This window comes from Balaenoptera physalus (assembly GCF_965194825.1).
Source record: "Balaenoptera physalus genome assembly, chromosome: 9".
Lineage (NCBI taxonomy): Eukaryota > Metazoa > Chordata > Mammalia > Artiodactyla > Balaenopteridae > Balaenoptera > Balaenoptera physalus.
The window spans coordinates 48,771,261-48,797,497 of NC_138888.1; the positions used below are offsets into that span (position 1 = coordinate 48,771,261).

General features: G+C 39.5%; 2 protein-coding genes and 1 long non-coding RNA gene across 32 annotated transcripts in view; 2 read left to right on the top strand and 1 right to left on the bottom strand.

The window, feature by feature from the left end:
* The window catches only part of LOC309667183, a 238,789-nt gene extending 231,476 nt beyond the window's left edge, over nucleotides 1-7,313 (top strand). For both annotated transcript variants that reach the window (XR_014267593.1, XR_014267595.1), the window contains exon 3: nucleotides 6,875-7,313. This is a non-coding gene — a long non-coding RNA (uncharacterized lncRNA). The remainder of the gene's footprint in view (nucleotides 1-6,874) is intronic.
* LOC309667143 (uncharacterized protein) overlaps nucleotides 1-16,804 on the bottom strand; it is a 58,298-nt gene extending 41,494 nt beyond the window's left edge. For 5 of the 21 annotated variants that reach the window (XR_014267532.1, XR_014267533.1, XR_014267536.1 and 2 more), the window contains exon 1: nucleotides 15,992-16,391. Coding sequence is in view for 3 of the 21 variants with exons in the window: in XM_082475465.1 (XP_082331591.1) it covers nucleotides 10,891-10,951; nucleotides 16,398-16,801 (465 nt within the window). In the remaining 18 variants the exon portion in view is untranslated. The other 16 variants (XR_014267534.1, XR_014267540.1, XR_014267541.1 and 13 more) reach the window with 14 other exon arrangements.
* REV3L (REV3 like, DNA directed polymerase zeta catalytic subunit) overlaps nucleotides 16,800-26,237 on the top strand; it is a gene marked incomplete at its 5' end in the record, with an annotated part of 188,424 nt that continues 178,986 nt past the window's right edge. For 6 of the 9 annotated variants that reach the window (XR_014267494.1, XM_082475066.1, XM_082475072.1 and 3 more), the window contains one exon: nucleotides 16,800-16,938. Coding sequence is in view for 5 of the 9 variants with exons in the window: in XM_082475066.1 (XP_082331192.1) it covers nucleotides 16,800-16,938 (139 nt within the window). Of the gene's footprint in view, nucleotides 16,939-17,067; nucleotides 24,691-26,237 lie in introns of those variants that run through there. The other 3 variants (XM_082475070.1, XM_082475068.1, XM_082475069.1) reach the window with 3 other exon arrangements.

Below are 26,237 nucleotides of genomic sequence, written 5' to 3' on the forward strand. Positions count from 1 at the left end.
AGTGGTTACCAGTGGGGAGAGGGAAGGGGGAGGGACAATATAGGGGTTGGGGATTAAGAGGTACAAACTATTATGTATAAAATAAGCTACAAGAATATACTGTACAACACAGGGAAAATAGCCAACACTGTATAATAACTATAAATGGAGTATAGACTTTAAAAAATGTGAATCACTATAATGTTCACCTGTAACTTACATATAATATTGTACACCAACTAACTTCAATTAAAAAAATGCTGCAAAAAAACCAAAACCAAAAAAAAACCAAAACCAAAACCAAACTCTTCTTCCGTCTCCATGAGAAAGGCATGCTCAGGGCAAGCCAAAGAGTCCCAGGAGGATGACAGATCTGTGAAACAGAACCCAGCCTAGAGGAAAGCCCACATTAGGCTTTCAGATATATGAGCAAGCCCAGCTGAGATCAGCCAACCTTCAGACACTTGAGCTATAATAATAATTACTGTCTTAAGCCATTGTGTTTGAGTGTTTATTATGCAGTAAAAACTGAGACATCTACCCCAACTTTCTTTCTTGCACTCCCAACCTACTGCAAAAAAAGTATCCTTTGTTTTTTTTTTTTGCCTTTGTTCTCTCACCACTTATTTTCATTATCTGTACCAATTCTCTCTTAATTGACACCAAAAACCTCTTAATGTTCAGTCCTATCGCTTGGCTCTCTCATCCACCTTGGCCTCTGTATAGCACCTGACACTGTAGATCACCTGACACCTCTGTTAAATTTCCCCCTCCTTGACTGTACGGCACTAGTCTCAATTTCTTTGATTATTTCATCTACTTCAGGGGCTTATCTTCTCTCTTCCACTCTTCTGGGAGGTTATTCATTCCCCCTAACAGCAACTGTCATTCATTTGACTCACACATCTTTATCTCCACCCCCCAATCTCCCTTCTAAGCTCTAGTTCAATTGGTTCTCAAACTATAGTGTGCATTAGAATCACCCAGAGGGCTTACTGATATTCAGATTGCTAGGGCCCCACTCCTCAAGTTTCATATTCAGTTAGTCTGGGGCGGGGCCTGAGAACTTACATTTCTAACAAGTTCTCAGGTAATGCTGATGCATCACTTTGAGAACCACTATTCTAGTTTCATATTTCTAACAGTCTCCACCTGGTTATCCACAGGTGCCTCAAAAATCACATACAGTGTCAATTAGAGGTTTTTTATTGTAAGCCCTAGGAACCAACTTGGGCTAACTAAAGCAAAACAAGAATTTATCAGGGAGTTCACAGAATCAATGTGAAGGCTGGTAAACCATGTTCCAAATAAGAAAGGAACAAGAAGAGAGACTGCTTGACAGTAGGAGCCTTACCTCTAAGTCTGCAGAAGTGAACAAGTGTTTCTTGTGTTCTTGAGTCCCTCTGTTCAAGATCAATTCTAAATGAGAGTCCTTTACCCACCCCCAAGTTGTACCAGGGCAGTGACAGAAAGGATTATGGTGGAAGTAGCCAAGGACTCCTCTTCTTTTATACTGTCTTAGTTCAGACCCTCATAATCAAGCAGGTGGATTACTACAACAACCTCTTAACTGGTTTTCTTTCTGTCTTACTTTTGCCTTAGCAGACTGATAAAACGGAAAAGTAATTTTAGAAGGTAGAGAATACATCCTATTATAAAATGAGGATCGATCTAATTAACCTAGTAACCGGGAAACAATCAGAAGTGGTCCCAAAGTTTTGCATGGAGACCCCTCTAGGAGCCTTTAAGAGATCAATATCTCGCTAGACTAAAAACTTCCTCCTCAAAAGGACCCAGTCCTCATTGTATCACCAGCACCAGCTCATAACAGGCACTTAAGAAATCGTCTCCAGGCCCTCCTTACTTTAGATTACTGTCTGTATTAGCCTCCTGATTCCCCCTGGTCTGCAGTCTCTGCCTGCCTATCTCCTCACTACCAAATCCTTCCTGTATAGCACTGCTAAATCAAGCCAATCATCATTTCCTGCTCAAAACTTTCTGACTCCCCAAAACATGCTTGCCAACTCTAAACTCCTCAGTATTCAAACCCTTCCATAATCTGGTTCCAACCAACTTTTCTAGGCTTTCTTCCACTCCTTACATATACTGTCAACCAGTCTAGACGAATAACATTTCTTTAACTTAACCTTTTCTGCTCTTGTTGGTTTGGTTCCACTTTTTGGAATGTGTTTGTTGCATGTGTCTATCCTACCCTACCTCCAAAGTCTTGTTAAACACCTGTCAGTGTTCCTAATCTTTTTTTTTTTTTTTTTTTTTTTTAAATGCTGTAGGTTTTTAATTAATCATCACATTTAGATTCTTGCAGATTATTACAGCTAATTCTAAATAATTGGTATAAACTTTTGAAAAAAAGTTTTGAAACCTGAAGCATCATTGCAGTTTCACATAAAGAATACTATAGGCAGATACAAATTGGGGGGGCGGGGTTCTGTGGGCTACTTTATGTTCATACTTGGAAATAATTTTTTAAACCCTAATCTGAAACCTGTTCTTATACAGATTTGAGTATGAGCACAGTTGAAGAGGATTCTGACACAGTAACAGTAGAAACTGTGAACTCTGTGACTTTGACTCGGGACGCAGACGGGAACCTCATTCTTCACTGCCCTCAGAATGGTAGGAGAACCTGCTGACATAATTGTTTGGGCCTAATCTTTTTTTAATCCATGAATCACATCCCAGGTTCTTTTGGTCATGTCTTCTTGTACCCCATACCCCTTAATTCCAGGTTAAGGATTTTCTATTTGAAGCTATTTAAAATTAATGTCTTGTTTGTATAAATACTTCATAAGAGTTGAACATATACTATCTTAAACTATCATTATATACTTGTATTATTTGTTTTACCAGATTTTAAGAGCATTAAGGAGATTTCTACTACTAATTAATTTTCTGTATTTCCCAGAAACTACTCTAGTGCCTTACACATAGTAGTGATGAGTAAAATCTGTCGAACAAATGAAAAGATGGATGTTTATAATATAGGGCTAGTGTTTGAAGTAGATCCCCTTTAGATAGCAGCCAGTGGCTGTGCCGGGAATTCCTGAACTGCTGGAATCAGGGGGTATAAATCTTGGTAGCTTGGAACTAGAAGGTGAGTCTAAACCGAAGATGATCAGGTTGTAGTCAAATGCCAGGAGGCCAGACACATGCATCAAGTAAAAAGATCCAAAGGTCAAACCTGAGATGAAGTGTAGAGCAAAGGGTATGGAATCAGGCAAAGACACAGTAGAAGCAACAACAGTTTAAAACAGGTTGATGGGGATCTGGGATAGTGGACTTCATGGCACTTAGCAAATCAAAATGAATGGTTTGTTGGTAAAATGGAGTTGCCTAAGAATCAGAAGTTGGGCTGGCAGCTATTTATCATTTCTAGCAAAGAAACACATACATGGAAATAAATTTATAATAGCAAACATAGGAAAATATAAACAGGCCTGCTTTGAGGGGTAGATTTAATTTGAGCTCCATTTTCTTGCTTCTGCCCTGTCATCTTAATTTATTTCACACCTTTGCACAAGTTCACATCCAAGTTCTAATGTATTTTTTGATTCCTTTATATTATGGATAAAGAAAAACATATTTTAAGAGATATAGTATCATAGTACTCAATACCAAATAGAAAAATTCAGAAAAAAATTTTTGCTATATTTTTTAGACTTTCAATCTACCAATCAGTAAAGCTACAATAAGAAAACTATACCTAATAACCACTGATTTTCCTACGTTGACTGTTCATAGACTGGAAAATTCCAAGAATATTTCACAAAGGTTTTAAAAAAAATTTTAATGCAAAACAAAAAAAATCCTAATTATAAGAAATGCATATTTTATTATTGATAGCTCTGAAGAATTTAATTCCCACAACCTACCTTGCCCTATAAACCATTTGTTTTGTTTGCCTGTCAATCTGTGAGGTTGGGTTGAGGAGCAAAAATGCACAGTGTTTCCTTGTACTAATTAGCATCAAGCATTGTGGCAAAAACTAATGTCCACATGAAAAGCACAGCAAAATTCACTTTAAATCCTACTGTAAATATGCAAAAGTCCTCTGCATGAAGTCCTCTACAAAAGTCCTCTGCATTTATTTTTATTGTAAAATAAATTTTATTTTGAATTAAATGCTGAATAAATTATACTTTTAAAACCTATATTATTCTTCCTGATATTACTGAGGGAAGGATAAACTCCCATATTAATTTCTTTAAAAATTAATATTTGGTGGGGCTTCCCTGGTGGCGCAGTGGTTGGGAGTCTGCCTGCCAATGCAGGGCACACGGGTTCGAGCCCTGGTCTGGGAAGATCCCACATGCCGCGGAGCAGCTGGGCCCATGAGCCACAATTACTGAGCCTGCGCGTCTGGAGCCTGTGCTCCGCAACAAGAGAGGCCGCGATAGTGAGAGGCCCGCGCACCGCGATGAAGAGTGGCCCCCGCTTGCCGCAACTGGAGAAAGCCCTCGCACAGAAACGAAGACCCAACACAGCCATAAATAAAATAAATAAGTAAATAAAAAAAAATTAATATTTGGCAAGCAACATAGAAGAGTAGGAAGATCACTTACCAAGGAGCTACATTACCTGGGTCCCACTTACACTTGGGGTCTTAGGCAAGTTATTTATTCTAAGTCTCAATTTCCTCATCATAAAATCTAAAGACTTGAATTAGTTCGGTGGTTCTTGCAAGGAAGATGCATTGGAACTGCCTGTGGACATTTCTGACTTGGTAGATGTGAGAAGGGAGGGCCTGGGTAACTGTGACTTTACAATATTTCATAAGGGATTCTGATGCATATTACTGGCTAAGAACCAATGGTCTAAATAATTTCTTGGGTCCTTTGCGATTCTGAAACTCTACTTTTTACATCCAATCAATGGACTTTTAACAGCTCCTAACTTTCATCATTATTCTCTTCTTAATGAATAAGTGTATTTTAGGAAATAGAGAAGCTGTAATTATTATAATAATAATTTATTCTAAATTATGAATAATAGCTTACAGTTACTGAGTGCTTACCAGTTCTAAGGTATTAACTCATTTAAAGTATGTAATTTAATCTGCACAATCACACCGTGAGGTAGGAACTAGTATTATCATCTGTATATTACAGATGGGAGAACTGAGGTACAGAAAGTAATTTGCCCAAAATCACAGAGCAGGTAACTAGGGAAATTGGGCCGTAGAGCCTGAACTCTTAACCAGTATGCTACGCTGCCATTCAATAAATGAACTATACGTACAAACATACCCATCCCTGCTCCCCATACACATAGCACTGCTTTCCCTGCTACTTCTGGGGAAAAAAAAGGGTGTGTTTTTAGAAATTTGTGGGATCAGAAATGATGGAAAGGGGAAGCTGGGGAAGGCAAGAATGAAATGACTTAAGTGAGCTGAGCCTAAGACCCCTGTCCTGAGTGACAACTAGAGACCACCTGGATTCACAAAGGCCTCTAAAAAGGGTAATTACGTGTAGGAATGATTTCCCTTCCATTATCATTTCATTCCATAATGTCTAAGACATGTTCTTTTTGACTGATCAAATATTAATTTTAAAAACATTAGAAATTTACCTTATTGGATGGACTAGACCCAAAACCATAAAGTAAAACAGGAAAGTAAGTACAAAAGCCAAGTTAGAGTGTCAGAGAGAGGGTAATAATTGAAATGATCCAGCCTAATACTAATTTTGGGTATACAAAGAATTTATAACACTATACCTTGGCTTATGAAGTATGAGGTTCAGATGGTAGAGACTAATACATTATAAGGATAACCTTCTCTTCCCAACAGTATAGATAAAGAATAATCTAGCCGAGGTTGGTGGTCCTGAATTTACAGTGTTAAATGCCAATCTGCACAGCAGCTATTTTTTCTGTCTGGGTGCACTCAGCAATCTGGGAGCAGACACCCAGTTAGAGCTGTTGTTTTGTCAGGTAAGTGATATCAGGGTAACAGGGCAAAGGAGATGTGGTTCCTGGCAAGAGAGTGGTAATTTAAAATAGAACGCAGCAGGAGATGAAAGAAGTGAAGGCAGGAGAAGGCTGATAGGGAGAAAGAAGAGAAGTCTATGGACTGGAGGTCCCAAGTCAGAGAAACCTGAGAAGGGTGAGAGGCTGCAGTGGAGTGAGGAAGAGGACTGGAAATGAGATGTCAGGGAACTGAGAATGGCTGTACTGGGAGTAACTGAGCTAGGATGAAAGTTCTGGCCAGACAAAGTCAAGTCTGCATTTATGAGGTTAGAGGTGAAACAGATTGGGTGTATGACAAATCCAGGATGTGGCAATACAAGCGAGTGGCTGAAGATCACATCAAGGAACTTTGAGGCTGGTGCTGGGTGAGCTGTCTACTTGAGTGATGAATTCACTCAGGATGACGGGAGGAATGCAGGTAAAGAGGAAGACGTAAGCCACGTGTCACAGTCATTAGTAAATTAAGTCTTCAAAGGCTCTGGATATGCTTAGTACAGGGGACTGTGTATTCTAAAAAGGTATCCTTCCCCCTTATCTATGAGTTTTCTTAAAACTAATCTTTGCTCTACTTTTTATTTTATTTTTTTAATTTTTTTTAAAATTAATTAATTTATTTATTTATTTATTTTTGGCTGTGTTGGGTCTTCGTTTCTGTGTGCGGGCTTTCTCCAGTTGCGGCGAGCGGGGGCCACTCTTCATCGCGGTGCGCTGGCCTCTCACTGTCGCGGTCTCTCCCGTTGCAGAGCACAGGCTCCAGACGCGCAGGCTCAGTAGTTGTGGCTCCCGGGCTTAGTTGCTCCACGGCATGTGGGATCTTCCCAGACCAGGGCTCGAACCCGTGTCCCCTGCATTGGCAGGCAGATTCTTAACCACTGCGCCACCAGGGAAGCCCTGCTCTACTTTTTAGATTTGGCAAGAACCTCTGCTTCACATTTTCATCTTAAGGAGAGGTCTTCTCTGCTGAAGTCGAATGGAAAATGAAATTACCTGCTAATTCAGGCAAGAAAAACCTCAGCTCCCTACTCTCAAAAATTTCTGAAAATAAATGTTTTAAAAACAAATTACAACCCAATTGCCCTAGTTCTGGTTTGAAAACATCTGGTGAGACCACTGGGTACAGTTTCCCACTACCCCCTTTTTTTTTTCTTCTTCTTTAGGTATAAAAACACACATACAAAGGTTTCTTATAATCTTGAAAGAACAGGGTGGCATGCTATTTACTGACAGGCTGACCTTTACACAAAGAACCCCAACCTTCAACAAGCTAAAATTACTGTTACTGATGCCTTCAGAATATTGCCTTCTTCAGAAAGCATCATGTTTTGTCCAAGTCATACAGAAGTGGCTATATTATGGATACCATTTGGTCACCAAATGGTGCAAGGCAGAGGGCAGGGGAAAATTATTTCTGCAGTACCAACTGTAAGTCTGATACTGTGCAAGGAAAAATAGGAAATGCCAAATATGATTCCTAATGTCAAGAAACTTACAATTTACTTGTCAGTTACATAATACTTTAGCCCAGAGCTATGTCTTACATTTTTTTGAATCACCCACAGCATCTAACACAGGACTTTATAGATATCAACAAGAAGTTAATAAAAAGTTAAAACAGCAATACAAAATGTTTAGAATTAAGTAATAAAATACATGTTTAATATAAATGACCAAGAGAAAACAGTTGACCTTGTGTCATTGCAATCTATGAAAAATCTTGCTCCTATTCTAATTTTATATTTTTAGTTTGAACATGTACTGACACAGGAAGGTCCCTATTCCTACTCATTGAAATCTTCAGGGAAGAAAAGAGCCAGGTCAGCTTTCCTTAGAGGAAGGAATTGGAGGTCAGGCTTATACTGCACTAGGGAATCAAAAGTAACTGAGTCCTTACCCGCAACCTTTCTCAGATAGTCAAGGAAACTAGCCTTGAGCAATAGCTCTTTTAAGCATGCAAAACTGTAGGTCAACCTGTTACTGAAACCCTTTCCCTCTTGGGTGCTTTGATTTTACATTATACTGTTATCCTTCCATTCACTTATCAAAAAATTATTGAGCACCTACTATATACCAGTGATGTGTTCCTATTATTTCTGATTCCTTCACTACCTCTTCATTTTCTACCCTACCATTCACACTTTGTCGGTCCTCAGGTCTATTCTTTTATATCTATCTATCTAGTCCTTCAGAACGTGTACCAGTTCTCAGAGGTTCCCAGCCTTTAGGCTGGTATCTCCCAACTTACATATCCAACACACAAGATGGAAGGTCTTTTCTTTTTATACAAACTATTCACCTTTTATTTTTAAATTTTTATTGGAGTATAGTTGCTTTACAATGTTGTGTTAGTTTCTACTGCACAGCAAAGTGAATCAGCTGTACATATACATATATCCCCTCTTTTCTGGATTTCCTTCCCATTTAGGTCACAAGATGGAAGGTCTTAAATGTCCTGCTACTGCTACACCTCACTGATCATTCCTTCTGAGTCTTTCCTGCTGGCATCTCTTCCTCTAGGGAAGTACTAGGTTCTGAAATTTTTTCAACACTCTTAGTTTGCCTTTTCACTCTGTACTCTATCCTTACACAATTTCATCTCCCTCTCCGTATCAATCGCCATGTTTAAGAATGAATTTATTTCTATTCTCGCTCTTTCCATGCTTTAGATCTTCATCAAGCCTGTTGCCCTTACTTTTATCCGGGTAACTCCTCTTCCTCTTTTACTATTAGCTTAAAGTCATATTCTTCAAGAAAGTCTTTATTCTTCTCTCTAGACTAAGTTGGATAGCTCTGCCATGTGACTTTATGTCACCCTGTCCTTTTCTTTTGAAGTATCTGTCATCTCAAATGATCTGTTTAATGGCTGTTTTGTCCACTAGACCAGGGGTCAGTAAACAATAGTCCATGGATCAAACCCAGTCCCCCCGCCTGTTTTTTAAATAACGTTTTATTGGAACCCAGACACGCTTTCCTATATGTATTGTTGATGACTGCTTTTGTGTTTCAATGGCAAAGTTGAGTAGTTGTGAGAGAGACCATATGGCCTGATAAGCCTAAAATTTATCTGTCCCTTCACAGGAAATGTTTGCCAAACGCTGCACTAGACTATTAGCATGAAGGCTGAAATCATGCCTGTCATTCTCACTTCTATATTCCCAGCACCTAGCATAATACCTGGTACATAAGTATTTTTGGACTAATTGTATTTCAGCCTCAAGCTTTAACCCATCTTGTCAGTGATATGAATGAGATCACGTTAACTGGCCTGTGTTTATAACAGCATTATAATCACTGCTTATTCAGATAATGATTGCAGTATTCTAGTCCAAGGCAGGTAGAGAAATTAATCAAATAAAACACAAATGAATGGATTATTGCAACCACAGGTAAGTGCTCTGGAAAAAAAGAAACATAGTACAATTAGAGTGTGTAACAGAGAACCATAATCAAATATATAGCTTGGAAAGGCTTCCCTGAGGAAGTGACCTTTGACCTGAAATTTATTTATTTATTTTAAAAAGATCTCTCTTTTTAAAAAATATTAATTAATTAATTATTTTATTTTTGGCTGCATCGGGCCTTTGTGGCATGCGGGATCTTTCTTCATTGCGGCATGCGGGATCTTTCTGCTGCGGCACACAGGCTTCTCTTTAGTTGTGGCACCCGGGCTCCAGAGAGCGTGGGCTCTGTAGTTTGCAGCACACAGGCTCTCTAGTTGAGGTGCGTGGGTTCAGTAGTTGTGGTGCATGGGCTTAGTTTCCCTGAGGCATGTAGGATCATAGTTCCCCAACCAGGGATCAAACCCACGTTCCCTGCATTGGAAGGCAGATTCTTTACCACTGGACCACCAGGAAAGTCCCAACCTGAAATTTAAAGAATGAACTAACTGTGCAAAAAGAGGTGGAGAGAGGAAGAGCAAACCAGGCAGAAAGAATATCACATACAATTCTCTCTTCTTTGGAGAGAAAGAACATGGCATGTACTGGAAACTGATATTCTTGCCAAATAATGAACAATAAAGTAAGTTCCTTCAAAGTTAAGAGTAGGATCCAAAATGGAGCTAATCGATGGGATATTTATAACAGTGTAAAATTTGAAACATTCTGTTATTGGCCAACAGTAGGAAAATGGAAAACTGTTGTATGTCCACGGCACAGCATATTATGTATCCATTAGAATAATTTATAGAAAAATTCTAATTTGCATGAGAAATGTTTCTGCTACAATGTAAAGTGAAAAATACCAGGGGATTACTTCCACTGTGTAATATATTTATAGAAAATTTTTCGAGGAAAAAAAGGACTAAAATGTTAATCATGACTGCCTTTGGGTGGGATTGAGTGTCCTATATTTTCTTTACGGTTTTCCATAATTTCTTTCCTATGTATTTCAAACCTTTAAGATTGGAAAAATACATTTTATTGAGAAAATAAGGAAATATAAGTGTTGGTCTGTGACCTACACATCTGACAGTAAATAGTCTTTCCTGGTCCCTGGAATGGGGATGTAAAATTAGGATCAAAACCCAGGAGAGTTCACTGTCAATAACAAAAATTATTAGTGGATGTTTTCCTGGAATGTGATTTAGGCTGTGAATATGTAAGTGCAGTGGGGACTCTGGGGCCAGGGAAAACCAGCCTGAGATATGCTGCTCTACAGACACACTGCTTCTGAGATTTTGAATCTTGATTATTTAAACTGAGAACTTAATCTAATCTTCCTCCATGTGTGTTTGGTTTCTTCCTGCCTCGTCATGATCCATCAGAAATGCCCCAATATCAGTTCTGGACATGTAATTTAAATGAGGGTCCTGGAAAGCTCAATCATCAATTCTAATATTACTTTATTCTGAAAGCTTCTTTTTTGTTTCTCAAACATCATCTTTAATTTATAGGCTCAATGGTCTCTCCCTTAAAACTATTACTGCTAATTTATGGAAGTGGAAGAGTTGAGAGTTGTTTTTTCAAAGTTTTGCTTCTCCCTGTAACTGAGTAGATTAATTGGTTAAAAAGATAAGAACAGAGGGAAATTCAGCTCTCACCACAATGATTAATTTGACTTTCCTTTAGTTTCTTTTAAAAAGAGACATAAAACCCCATTCTTTTAGTCAAAAAATATTTTATCATTCAGGCAGTACATATTTATGTGTCTACCTTATACCCAGACAGATGCTATGAATAAATTGGGGGAAACCTGCATGAAGTCTTTCGAGAGTGAGGAGAGCTGATGGCAATTGCCTCCAGAGTTTGCCATACTTAATTAGGTCTTCCAAATCCCTTCTGGGAGGAAATGAGTTTCTTTACCATCATGGTTTCATAGAGGCCAGACACTGTATGAAGGATTGGGTAAAAATTTCCCTTAGAAAAGATCAACTACCATTTATATGCATGTGACACCTAAAACCCACTGATCCCCTTTAAACTTTCATCCCAAATGTTTGTTTCATCACCAAGGTAGGTGGTATTATTTTTCTGACAATGGAAAAAAGGTCACCATAATTCTGCTCTCCCAGGTATGAGAATTTTGAAATCTTTTTAACTCAACTCTGTATTTTGCTCTGCTTGAGAATCCATAGCAAAAACTGCACATGACCTTTCCAGGATCTGCAATGATCATGGTTCCTAGCTGCAGACAGTGGAGTCCACTACAGGAGTTCAGTAGAGAGAAGTAACTCCTCTTTGGGGGGCACTTAGAAATGTATGAGGGCATTTTTATCACAGTGGCATGTAGTGCCCAGGGGCCAGGGATGTTAAATATCCAGCACAATAAAGAATTGTTTCATCCAAAATATCAGGAGAAGCCCCCTTGAGAAACACTGAGCTCAGGGTCAACTTCATGGGCATGCAAACTGTGCAGTCATACAGGGCCCACTGCTTGCTTTAATGCTCTGCAGTTACCATTCTGAAAATCTTAATACTTTTATGTTTGAATGTCTGTTTTATAAAAGAAGTGGTACAATGGATCATACCTGCAAGCAGGGGAGGCAATCTGTTTGTCTTCTTGCTTACTACCCAGTTTGCATACAGTCTGCATAATGCCTCACAAGCACAGGATGCTGGTGAACCTAAGCGTACAGGAACTCAGGGAGTTACAAAGTGACTACAAGGCAAACATGTTATATCTATGACTGATTTAGTGGAGGCGCTGACAGTTCCAAGAGGCTATGCTTTTCATTTCAACCAGAACTTGCTTCAGCTGCAGAAAGAAGGTAATGGCATCCTAAGAAATACAAGTGACCAAAGAACTCTATCATAGCCTTACTTGTGTGTGTTACTTCCCTGTATGACCACTTACACTGAAAATGATGACACAGAAGGAAGGGGAAAGGCAGGGCAACCCATAGTTCCTTTCTGTTCAGTCCTTCCTTACTCAGGTTGGTAGGATGTGTGCATATCAAGAAGGGAAAGAAAAACAGCTGAGTTAGTTTTGTGCTGCATTTACACTGTTCTGATAAGCACAAAATACATCCTCGTGGCATGTACAAGCTACGAAATATGAATTGTGTCATTTTGGTGATTCCATATATGAGTTAAATGCTCTTATATTTGCATTTATAAATGGCACTGCACAATATAAAGACAAATGGTAAAATTCATTCTAATAATTGAAATTCTAATTTTTCTTAGAATGACATTAAAAAGCAAATTAAAAAACAGCATGACAAGTTGAGGGAGAGATGACGGAAGAAAGAAAAAGCTTTGTATTTTAGTACATATAATGGCACTTTTTTCCTGCTTTTTGAACAGGGGCCTTTCATTTTTCATTTTGCTCTGGGCTCAACAAATTGTGTAGCTGACTGTGACTGAGCTAGTTTAAGCAGAAAGGGATTAAAGGATAGTATTTAGCTCATAGATCTCTGAGAGGACCAGAGAACCAGGCTTGGATAATACACGGCTAGAAACAACATCCAGGAAAAACCAAACCGGGAAGAACACTTCACCCACATCACATCCGCTATTCTAGCAGAAAGCCATCCTAGCACCACTTGCCAGTCAGCACCTATGGCTCTCAAAATGGATGCCAGAACTCCTCCCCAGCTACCCGGAAGAACCATACCTCCACCACGGTGTCTGCCAGAAAATCCCATCTCCCTGAGTGCAACTGAGGCAGATCTATGTCTTGAATGGGTGCATCTGATTGCTGGAAACTAGGTTACATGTAGTGAAACGCTGAAGCCAACATATAATTGTTAGCATCTTCTCCAACTAACTCCCCATTCAGTGAAGTCCCTTTGGTAGCTTGGGAGTATTCACACCATGAAAATGGGTCAATGCTACAAATCAGGGTCTTTCCCCTCCTCCAGCCATTATTAATGATTTACCAGCACACCACGCATCCATTCCAGTACTCTAGTATTTTTTAATTTTCTAGCTTCTAAAGTACAGAAAAGCAAGCTAGAAGGGGGGTTGGATAAATGCTGAATAAGCCATCTTATAATATCTGCCAAAAAATTATGGTATTCATTGCCTTCTGTTCTAGATTATAAATTGCTAACAGACATTGAACAGTATTGGTACAGAACGCTGAGCAGGCTTTTACTAAAGGCATGACATGGTGAGTATAGGTTAGTGAACTAGAAGGGATGATAAAATGTCACTTGATATGACTGAAATATATTTCTATGAGGCTGGACTATTAACTCTCTCAGGGCAGGAACCATGTCTGTTTTGTTTCTCGCTATATCTCAAATCACCTGGCAAATAGTCACTCAACATTAACAGCAATAACAAAAAGAGATGCTTTAAGTTTGTTAAGTATAGAGTTCAATTTTGGCATTTCTCATATTGTATGTAGATAACAGTTCCAAATGATTTTACTGTTTTCAGATGAGTTAAATTTCTGGATGTCAAAGTTTATTATGATACTTTCACATACATTATCTCATTTGATTAAGCCTTACCATATCCCTGAAAAGTTAAAACAGGAATTACTATCCATTTCATAGATGAGAAAAGAAACCCCCCAAAATACAGTTACCTTTCCAAACTCATTTACCTAGTAACTGATGGTTTAATTTTTCATTCTCTGACTCAAAACTCCAGAGCTCTTTCTTATCTCAAGAGAATATAATTATAAAACACATTTGATAATGATTAATTAGGGGAGTATTGTCAGGTTTTCAGTTTGAGCATTAACTTAAATTTGATTACATGCAATGGACACAATATCCTAATTTCATGCTGCAAATGTTTTTCTTCAAGAGTGAACATTCTTTCCTTGGAGTTCTAGAAGGATTTGAATGATGGTTGCAACTGCCTTTTTTTAAAGTAAATGAGTTGATTCAAGAGGTAGGAGGAAAGAAACCCTTTTCTAGAAATAGCTAATCTGTGAATCTCATACTTTTACCTTTTTCTAGTTAGGAATAATATAATTTAAATATTATGGATGTACTTGATTATAATATAGTACAGGGATTCTCGATTTTATATTACTTAAGAATCATGACAGAGGTGGGTGGTCCAGGCCCCATCCCCAAAAAATGTAATTTAGTAAGTGCCAAAATATTAAATTTTAAAGAACACACTAGTGCCATGAAATACTGTGAGAATCACTGGTACTGTGCATCTGATATTCAGCTTGTACAAAATAGTTTACCAGAAAACGCATTTAGTATGGTAGTCCTATTTTTAAGTCACTTCTATAGTTTTCTAAAACTAAAATCAACTTAGATTTTGCCTCTTAAAATATTAGGTAAGGTCCTGTATATTAGTAGAAATCTTGCCACCTATGTTTACAATCATGCTCTCAGGTTGAAAACTGCAGGCTAATTTGCTGTGGTAATCAGTCTCGAATCCCTAGGAACATAAACTCTTATTAGCATTACATGTTATGGGATTTATAGACAGCTGACCAGTGATCTGTCCCTCTAGGCCTTTTGATTTTCCTACTTTAAGAACCACAATGGTTCCAAATGAGGATCTCTCACACCCCTTCAAATATACGGCAACCTACTAACCATTAAAATAACACCTGTATAATACACGTGTGAAAGAATGATCTCTAATTTGAGTAGACTGAAAATGACTGTCGAAAGTCCTAATTCTGTGGCATATTTCAAACTTGAAACCACGGTTTCTGCCTTCTACTGCTTCAATCTTTTTGCTGGGAAGAAACCCTAATGGATTTTCAAGTGAAACTCTCGTTGCACGGATGAGGAAACTGAGGCCCGAAGAAACCAAATTATTTGTCCAAGGTCATGCCCAATATTAGTGACCAAGTGAGACAAAAACCCAACGGTTCCAATATAATGGCCAAGCCAGCTGCATCTGTTACTACCCTTTTTTTGCTCTCCGTTTCACAACTGCACCCCTATTCCCCCCTCCCCCAGCCCCGCTTTTGGATAAAGTTGTTTTGTCTAACGGTCTTTCCCCACCCCCTTTTGCTTTTATGCCTTAGGATAGTAAACCCTTACACAAACTGTTAATGAATAACACTGGAAGTCCACATCTGACGTGGTGACTTTCTTGGGCCTTTTTCTTCGGCCGAAAATTTCGCCGAAAGGCTCTTAATCCTACGTTCCGCGGGGAAGGGAGGGGAGGAAGGGGAGGAGGGAGGTCACTGGGAACTGACAAGTCCTTACATGTCCAGGAGCGCGCCCGGGACACAGCCTGTGGGCCCTAGGAGGAAACCAAGGAAGGACATACTAGGGCGAGAGGGGAGGAAAGGGGCGGGAGAAAGACACCGCGGTGGGAAATCCCTGTGCACTGCATCTGCCAAGCCCTGGCAAACCTAAGCAGAGCTGAGAGTGAATAAAACTCATTAAGCAGCCGGGCGCACACACTGCGCAACAGCCGCGGAAGAGGGGGCGCGCCGGCTCGCGCCGCATGTAGGGGAACAAACGGCGGGGCGGCTCTTTTATAGGTCGAAGCCCGCGCTCGCGCGCCCCCGCCCCTCGCACCGCCCCTGGGCCACGCGCGAGGCCGCAGCGTTACCTGAGAAGGGCCGGCTGCGTCCGCCGCCCGCCCTCCCGCGAGGCTGCGGCGGCACGAGAGCTGCGCCTCGCCTCCCTGCGGGCGGGTTTTCTTACCTTGTAAAAAGCCGTTTCCGCGGCTGCCCCCGCCTTCTCTGCAGGATGTGAAATGGCGGTCGGCGAGGCGAGCGCGATCACCGGGGCTCCGGCCAATCCCGCCTAGCCACCAAAACGGCCCTGAACACTGGCGCCCCCCTCCCGCCAGGCCCTCCGAGCCCATCCATGACATCGGCGCTCCGCCGCCCCCTCCCTCCGCTGCCCCTCACCCAGGTGGCCGTGCCCCCCGGCCGAGTCATCGATCCCCCGCGCCCGGCGCTGGCCGAGCTTTCCGGCAGCCTCCGCCCTCGCTGCGTGCCCGGGGGCGGGGGAGAAAACACCTACTCGGCCCCCGCCTGGATGTCCCGCTGGGGCGCCCGCCCGGTTCCCTCCGTTTCCCGCCGCTTCCCCTCCCCCAGCTACTCACAGCCCTCTCTTCGCCGCACACACAACCCCCCTTCTTCCCTCCCCCAGTGGTTGCGTCCGTGACATCATCATCATGGCAACAAGAGCTGCAGCCTGGGACGGAGGAGCCCGTGTGATTCCCGGCGGCGGCGGCGGCAGTGGCGGCAGCAGCAGTAGCAGCACCAGCACCGACGAAAGCGCGAGAGCTTCTCTCCTGTCGCCCCTCGCCGGGTGCTCCTGAGGAGGCGGCGGCAGCAGTGCCCACACCGCCCCGCCCGCCGCCGCTGCTCGCCGTGTCTGAGTGTGAGGGGAGGGGGCGCCGCCGCCACCGCGGCTGTGGGGCCGCCGCTGCGGAAGGAGCCGCCGCTGCTGCTGCCGCTGCCAGGTCTCTAGTGAAGAGGAGGTAGTGGCGGCGGCGGCGAACATGTTTTCAGTGAGGATAGTGACTGCCGACTACTACATGGCCAGCCCGCTGCAGGGGCTGGATATCTGCCAATCCCCCCTCACCCAGGCCCCTGTCAAGAAGGTGCCGGTGGTGCGAGTCTTCGGAGCGACCCCGGCAGGTAAGCGGGCGCAGGCGGAAGCGGCGGACGCCCGGGCAGCCCTCCCCGCCACGCACTCGCGCGCACGCTGCCGGCCCTCTCCGCAGATCGCTGCCGCGTCTTCCCTCCCCTTGGCCCTCCTCGCCTTTCCTCTTGAGCCTGAGCCTGACGAGAGGCGCAAAAATGGGGGTCCGCGCGAGCGTTGCGCGCCGCCCCCCGCATCCCACCCCAGGCGGGGAGGCGGCGGGCGCCGAGTGTTTACACTGCGTGCGGCGGTCGGGAGCCGGGTCCGCACTCGGGGTCGCGGGCGGGCGGAGCGGGCACTGCTCTCGCCCCGGAGGACGGGTCAGGTGGCCGCGCCATGTCCTCCGTGAATGGGTGCGCGGGACCCCGCTCTGAGGTCGGTCGCTGGTGGGACCGCGGACACCCTCTGCGTCTCCCAAGTTCCCCTTGCTGGAAATGGCTTTCTGAGGAGTGGGGAAGTGTCAGCTCTGTTGTCAGTCGCTCCTCGTCGCCTCTTCTCACTAGCGCTCTCCTCTGCCCCTTCTGGAGATGCTGTGGGCTGAAGAGTGGCGCCTGGGGCCAGATAATCTTTCTTGTTGAAGTGACCATGTGGTTCTGCTGTGAGTGCAGGTCGTAACTCCTTAGAGTTTAAAGTAAAGCCTCAGAGTCTGGGGCACAGGGCTGCGTCCCCAGGTGCATTGCTTTCAGGGAAATGTGTATCCACGGAAGTAGGAAATGCGTGTTTATGTTGCCCAACGTATAACATCCCACTTAATAGCGTGAATTTCATAGGAACCACAGCTAAGCCCAGCAACGCAAACATTAAAAAAAAATGCCCCTGTGCTGGGGTGTAGCATTGCATTTTAAATACACGTACATTTAAGATAAAAACTATTTTGAAGAACCAGTGGGGTGGGGAGACAGAAGCTACGTTCTCAAAAGCTCTTGGAGATTTATGATAATGTAAGTAGGATAGTGGCCAAATTTACAAGGTTTTTAAATTGTTTTGCTTTTCTACATGCTTTGAACTGCCTACGTGAAATAATGGAGCTGCCTCCTAGAAAGAGATGCTCTTACCTCTAGCTATGTACTGCCCTTTGGGATTTTAGATAGCGTTTCCCACTTGATGCTCCTTGCCCTAATCACCATTCATCTTATTACTGCAGTCAGTTTTCCTGTGGGCTATCAAGATAATAGCACTTTCCCAAACACAAGCACTCATTCTAAGCAGTTATCTTTTTTTTTTTTTAAAGCAGTTATCTTTTAATGTGAATTCGCTTTGTTAAAAATTTCAGTGTTGTTAGTGAGATTTGATAGAATGCTTCTTTTTAAAATAGTGAAAGAGATTTTGATGATATGGACTTTTTAAGATGGGACATTTGGGTGCTGTTAACAATTTGTTGAAAGTGTAACACCTGAAACTTTGGAGGCAATAAAGAGTTCTGAAGGATAGATTTTCTGCCCTTTTAAATATAGTGGTGCTGTCTTTGTTTCTAATTGGCATTTCAGTGTAATATACTGTTTTTTGTTTTTTTTTTCACTTCAGGTGCAGAGAAGGAATAAGATAGGGATGTTGATATAGCTCTGTTCAGCCAGATTGTGAAATTATAAAGGGACATGCTAATAGGATATACTGTGGCATTGCTGTGTATTACAGTTTGTATGGTTTGGGTTACTTTTCTACACATAGTTTTTTTTTTCTCTGCACAAGTCATGAAATATGTATCCCTGAGTGATTTGCAAGCTCTGTTTTATAGGGAAATTTTGTTTGTGGAAAAAAAGTGAATTTCAGAGTGAGCTAGGAGGAATTTTATTATGTGAAAAAATATTCTTTAAAAAATAAAGAGTATGGTGTACTTTTGTGTTTCTCAATATTAAAAAAATAGACATGTGAACTAGTCTATAAAAAGAAATACGTGTTTCTTCCTCTTGGACATCTTGCAATAGATTACCAGCATCTCCCCCTCCCACCCCTTAAAAAAAAACTGGATTAAAAAATCACTTTGAAATGTATAATGTAAATCAATATAAAAGTTAGACTTTTTTGTACATACATTGAAAGATATAAAACCTGATACAGAGAAACCCAAACTACAAGTTGTTAAGAATAATTGAATTGAGTTTGCTATAAATGTAGTTCACAAACATAAAAATTTTTGTGTTTCCCAAAAGGTGAAAAATTTTGACATCACTGGCATACGTTTAGAGTTTACAGCTTTCAGAATCAAGCCAGCATTTTTAGCATGTCAGAAACTCCCAGTAAAATTAATATTAATTGAACATAAACAAAAACTGTACAATTATCTGCTTCTGAATTCTCTCCCCAAAGAAAAGTAGTCCAGTCCACCTAGTAAAATAAATTTTGAAAATAATTAATATAAAAAAGAAGTCAATTTGGCTTAGTAAAAGTCTGAATGCTAGAATTTTTAATGAAGACAGATTTATTGTTTGAAAGCACCAACTATTTATCTACTAATTAGTAAAATTAATGAAAAATTGTAACATGATAAATCTATGTTAGAGTGTTATAAACTTGTCTTTCATACATAGGAAATTTTGGAAGTCCTCAATTCTTTACCTTGGTTTGGAGAAAATATGTTTTTAAACTGAGTTTGCTTTTCAAATGAAGTTGTGAAAAATAGCAGCAGAAGAAATTTTCTCCCAAATAAAGTGACCATTTCAGATTTATATTATAAATTTTGAACCGATTGGTTTATTACATTTTTACTAGTTCAGTTTTCCTATTATTGCATGAAAAGTATTTTTCTGCTTTAGAAAACAGTCCAGTTGACTTCTGATTGTCCTGTGTTTTGAGGGCATATTTGAGTAATTTAAGAAATAAATTGTCTTAGGCTTAAAAGCTCTCATATCTTAAGTTGGTGAAATTTGAAAAGGTATTTTAAAAAGTTGTACATTCAAATTTGAATGATAAATCCTGACTGACTGATTTAATCCCTTGGTGGTTGAGGATATTGGTTCCTGAGAGAATCAATTAAATTTTCTATATATAAGTGATGGAATTATTTTTGAAAAACCAAAAACCTCTTCTGCTTTTCTTTCACTCATTTAAAAATGTCTTGAATATTGTTTTGACATACAATGCATTGAGCAATATAACAATTTTTTGGTAACTTGTTTTAGTGGTGGGAAGCAAGGTTATAAATAACTAAAGTACAGGACAGCGTTTTTTCACTTAGATTTGAATATGGGTATGAGTGCTCTGGGAATTCACTTCAAATAAAATCCTAAGGCTTAATTGTAAGGATCTGACTCAGGTGGATCTGGGAAGCTGCCCAGTTAGCACATACTAACTCTTGCTTATTAGTTGCCTGATGTAACTCATTTCATGTTGAGCTTAGACAGCTTTCTCAGTTTTCTCAACATCAATTTAAACAGAATGATCCTTTCAAAAAGCTTCCCTGCTGAGATGCAGAGTAGGAGTAAATAGAAGAGTGTGAGTGAGATGTTCACAAAGCAAGTAATTAAACAAAGTAGGACAAACAGACTATAGAGGGAGCTGCTTGACTTTAAGATTACTGTAAGGAACTCTGCCATCTCCCCCCCTCTAAGTCTTTCTCCAGCTAGTGAAAATTTTAGTAGATTGTTCTAGATGCTATGAAATCAGGTTATTCAACATAAGAAATTGATAATTGTGAAATGCTATATAAAGTTATGTAGTTGCAAAATAACCTCACTTTTTTGGTATTTTGGTGGATTATTAAATAAATTTGAGATGAGTACAATTTTGAAAGCTAAAGCATTTATCAACAACTCAGATTATGAATAATTTCTCTAATAAAAGTCTTGTTCATAGGCTTTTTTTTTTTTTTTTTTTGCTAAACCATTTAAAAATATTTTAACATCACATAATGCCTATTTGATATAAATATTAGAAAGATTTTTCAGGAGCACTACTGAGATTTAGTGATTTACCACAAACAAAATTAGTCACTTTATTTAGTAGGTATTTGAAGCTTGAGTTGCAAATTTTATTAGTCTTCTGTATTGTGTTTGACTTAAAATAACCATCAGTTAATCAGAAGCTTATTAAGCAGGAGTCCTCTTAAATCTGTGGACACAGTGGAATCTTGTAATATGTGATTCAGTTCATTCAGTGAACACTTAATGAGAACCTACTGCATATATATTGAGCTATTTTTTAAGTGCCGTCGTTATGAACAACTTTTACCCTCCAGAAGCTCACAATGTAGGAGGGATGATAGACATGTAAACATAAGTCAAACATAGTTTAATTGGAATATAAAAGAAATGTGTAAGACAAAGTGCGGACTCAAAGGAGGACATGTTCAGTGACCACCTAGCAGGCAAAAAGGGGAGTCAGGGAAGGCTTCATGAAGGAAGTATGGATTAAGTCATTTTAAAGCAATTTCAAAAGAATATAAAAATTCTGATAGAGGAACAGATACAAGGTAATTCACAAATGGAGAGAAAACTGCTCTTGGCTGGGCAGCTTGGCAATGCATGTCAGAATCCTTGAAATGTTGTTTTTTGACCCAATAATTCCAGTTTTAGGGATTTTAATCTATGAATGTAAATCTTTTGGCAAAATCTGATTATCTTTTGAATCCATCTACTTCTTTCATTATCCATCACCACCCTAGTCTAAACTACTAGCATTTTTGGATTCATTTACAACAAATAGCCTCCTAATCTTGGCCTACCCCAATCTTTTCTGTTCCCTTCTAATCTGTTTTCTACACTGTAATCAGAGGGATCTTTTCAAAATGCAAACCTGATTATATCACCATACTACTTGGTATGCTTCAGTAGCTTTCCATTGCATTTAGGATAAGGACAAAGCTACATGTCTTATGTGGTGGCATCTACATGTCTTACAAGGTCTTGCACAGTCTGGTCCCTACCTCTCTATCCAGTCATGGCTTGAGCCATGTCCTTCTTGCCTTGCTCTTTATGTTCCAGCCATATTGACCTTATTTCAGTCCCTTATTCTTGCCATGCTCCTCCCTCAATGAGGCCTTTGTACCTACTGTTCCCTCTGCCTAGAATGTTTTTCCTTTTCCTTCACCTAAACTCCAATTTGTCATTCCTCAGGGAAGCCTTCCATAGACTCTCAAAGCTCCATAAACTCTCCTTCATAACACTTGTTATAGTTGTAATTTTTATATACATTGGAGATTAATGTTTGTCTTTCCCAGTAACCTCCATAAATGCTGGTAATGCGTTCATTTTTGCTCACCATTATACAGCCAATGCTGACCACAGTGCTTGAAACTCAAGCATTTGTTGCAAGAATTAATCAATAGATGATAGGCATAACAGGGAACAACCCCAAATGTTCAACAACTGAGAAATGGTTACATAAATTGGACATATTCATTTAGTAGAATTTATGTCATTAAAGTCATGTTTTCACGATTATAATATAAATATAATATAAAATAATATGGGAAAATGCTATCAGTATATTATAGGAAAAAATCAGTTTGCAAAATAGTCATTTATGCAGGAAAAATGCACCAGAATATAAAGGTTGGTTATCTCTGGGAGGTGTATTTTGTATTTTTCAGATTTTCTTCAGAGAACATATATTGATTTTATAATTTGGAAAAAAAAACTATACAAGATTAAGGAAAAGCTATCAGAAATATGGGAAAAAGACTTGAGGTTGATATTGGGCTCCCAGATAAGTATCAACTAAAATGCATGATTGCATGATGATAGTGTTAAACTTGATTATATAAATTCAGTTTAGGAACTGCAAAATGATTCTTATATTAAAGGAAGCCAGTAATTTCTAGTTTTATTATACTCATTTATATGTAAACTGATTTTAATTTTAAAATGTTTTGCAGAGTAGGATGGCTTTGGCACATGACAGCAATGAAACAGAGCAGAGGTAGAAACAGAGCAGAAATTGACTCTAATATATGTAAGAACTTAGTGTATGATAATGGATGCTACCTTTCCTATCAGTAGTGAAAAGAATTCTTTAATAAAGTGTTGGCTTCCAGATAAGTCAGAAGATTGAAATGTGAAAACAAACAAAAAACGTAGGATAATTATTTTAATTTAATCTAGGAATGATGAAGGTCTTTCAAAGTATGAAACAACTGAAGCCAGATTGCTGAATTTTACACTGTAAAAATAAAATTCTGTATAACGACAAAAATCATAAAGTTAAAAGAGAAGTAGACTAGTAAAAATTATTTGTACACTTTTCACAAAGGACTAATTTCCTCTTAATATACAAAGAGCTCCTAGAAAACAATCCAGTAGAAAAAGTGAGCAAAGAGAATTCATATGAAAAGATGCGCAATTTTATTATAATGAAGATGTAAATTAAAGCTACAGCATACCATTATCACCTATCTAATTAGGAAAGATTGATACATAGTATAACTTGGGGAGGGTGAGAGGAAGGGGAAATGGGCATTCTCATATATTGCTGGTGGGAGTATAAAATGTTCATTTTCTATGGAAAGCAATTTGGGAATCATTTTCAGAATTTAAAAGTGCACGTATATTTTAGTGGTTTTTTTTTTTTTTTTTTTTGGCCGTGTCGCGCAGCTTGTGGGAACTTACCCTACTAAGGATTGAACCCGGGCCCCTGGCAGTGGAAGCGCAGAGTCCTAACCACTGGATCACCAGGGAATTCCCTTTTTTTTTTTAGTTCTTTTTTTCATTTTTCACGTATATTTTGATCTAGCAACTTCATTCAAGGATTTTATCCTCTGAAAGATTTTATATATATGTCAAATGAGCATATAAGAATATTTGTGGCAGCATTGTTTGTCATTGCAAAAGGTTGGAAACAACCTAAACATAAACCAGTAGGGGAGTAGTTAAGTATTATTATGGCATATCTATTCAGTGGAATACTAGGCAGTCTTTAAAATAATGAGGCAACACTATGTGTACTGCTGTGGTGCCATGTCTGATATATTAAGAGGAAAAAAAGCAAGATGCAAGACTCCATGTGTGGTATGCTGCCATTTGTGTGGCTTAAAAAATATATATGTATGTATAAAATGTATAAATATAAATAAATATATGTAAATAAAAAATATATTTATAAGTAAGTATATATATTGTACACATATATCTGGAAGGATACATGAGAGTTTTGTAACAGTGGTTGCCTCCAGTGAGGGTAACTGGTGGCCTAGAGGACAAAAGTGGGAGTCTAATTTTTTTATAGTGTACTGTTTGGTAACTTTGGGATGTTTTTTGCCATGTGCATGTGATACCTGTTCAAAGTTAATTTTTTTAGGTTATGTTGTGCTTGCAAGAATTGGTAAGGAAGAACAAAAATAAAAGGGCATAGTAGGCCTAAATAGTTGTCAAATGATTACTGCAGTACTGTTTAATTTGAGGTCTTCTAATTCAGAGCTTCCAGTTGATGTTATGTGGCTCTGGGCCCTAGTGGAGTGGGGTCTGAAGGTAGGGTGTGGGGTTCCTGTAAGCAGAGAGCATGATGAGCATAACTAGCAGTTATTGCTGTGTTTGATATTTTAAGTACATTAAAGAAGGTGCTTTACTACTTGGAATCTACTTCAGCCAGCCAGAGTATGCAGCTGCCTCTTGTCAAGAAAGGCTCGTGGAGCTGTTATTGGAGTTTGCATTCTGGGTGCTTGAGGAGCATGTCATCCAGTGCAAGGTGCAGCCACTGATGATGAGAGGACTGGGTAGCAGGGATGTTGCCCTGGGGGACCTAGCTCTACGCCTGAATTTCGCCTGTATTGGATCCTCTTAGCTGTTTGTCTGATGTGCCATTTAGCTTACTGCAAGGTGACTGCCTAATAGTGCGTGTATGTTCTGCAAAAATAAATCATCATTGTTATTTTGAAATATTGTTCCTGATGTGAAAAAGGTTGGATTTGAAATTCATTCATATTGTTACAAATTTTATTTAAATTAAAATTTTTCTTCCATAATTATATAAAGAAAATGTGATAAATTTTTTTCGGCAAGCACCATGTCAGTGCCTCCAAATGCCCTCTTGTTGGCCAGTGTGCTGAACAAATATTATTTACAGTGTGAAAGGGGTTGGAAAACACTGTTCTGGTGAAATTCTCTCATTTTATTTAAAGAAAACTGATATCTAGATAGATAAGCTCAGGGATTTGTCCACTTTACAGTTGGTTGGTGTGGGGCTGGGTCTGAAAACTGGGGATCTTGACTCTCGGCCCTTACTGCCTGCCTCACACTGGCTCCCCAGACCTGAGGGAAAATTGGAAAGGCATTGGTTATAATTGAAAGACTAACATACCGACGTTTAGAGGAAAAAAATGCACGTACGCAGTTTAGAAATCTTTGAGGGCCTGCGGTGTCCGATAGTGCTTAGACTCTTCCTGTAGACTAGGTTATAGTAGAATTTGTTTTGTGATGACTGTAGCTATCTTCTTTTAAAGAATAATATAAAGGTTAGACTATAACAAGAGGAATTTAGGACAGATATAAACAAAAATTGATACTAGAATTGTATGTATATAGTTTTCCAAAGAAAAGGGGAATGAATCAGGAGACCTTTCAAGTTCCTCTGGTGCTGTAATTAAACTTTTTCTGGTCTTGCTTTTGATTGGATTAGAATTTGTTCAATTAAAAATGAGTGAAAAATGATTGGGGTTTAAGTAGGTTGGGGTTAAATAGGCTTCAAAGAATGTTGCCATTAGCCTTAGATATTTCAGAGAAATACTTAGAAACTTATTAAGGTATGGGATATGGGATGGTATATCTCACTTTGGTACCTGGCTGCCATTTTAACACCACAGTGATGCTAAATAAGAGAGGAAATAAATAATGGGAGTTAAGGTACAGTAAACTTTGGGTAAAATTGTGTTAACTTATAGTTTCCAGATAAGATACAGATAAGGCAGGAGTAGGTGTCTTAGGCAATTTAAAGAAAAACACTTCACTGTCTAGACATAAAGTAGATGCATTTTGAGACCAGAACAAATTATAAGTAAAACCCTCTTAATGACAGCTATGTAACCTTTTGGTGTGTGGTTGGGTGGGGTTTTTTTGTTTGTTTTTGGTTTTTATTTATTTTTTTGTCATTTCTTTTAAGTTTTCCAGATGATCTTCTGTGTTTCTTCCAGTTCTCTGTAGATTTTTAAGTATTTCACTTTTTTAAGTGAAAAATATTTTGTTGCTTAATTAGTATTGGCAAACTGGACTGTTTTCTGCAGCAGAAATTGAATATATGCCTAGGAAAGTAAATTTGGAGAAAAAAGGGCAGTAATTGTCTTCAGAAAACTTAGGGTTTTTTTTTTTGTCCAATTCTGTTTTCTTTTTAGATGATAGCTGTGGGAAGTACTAAGATTTTGAGGTCAATT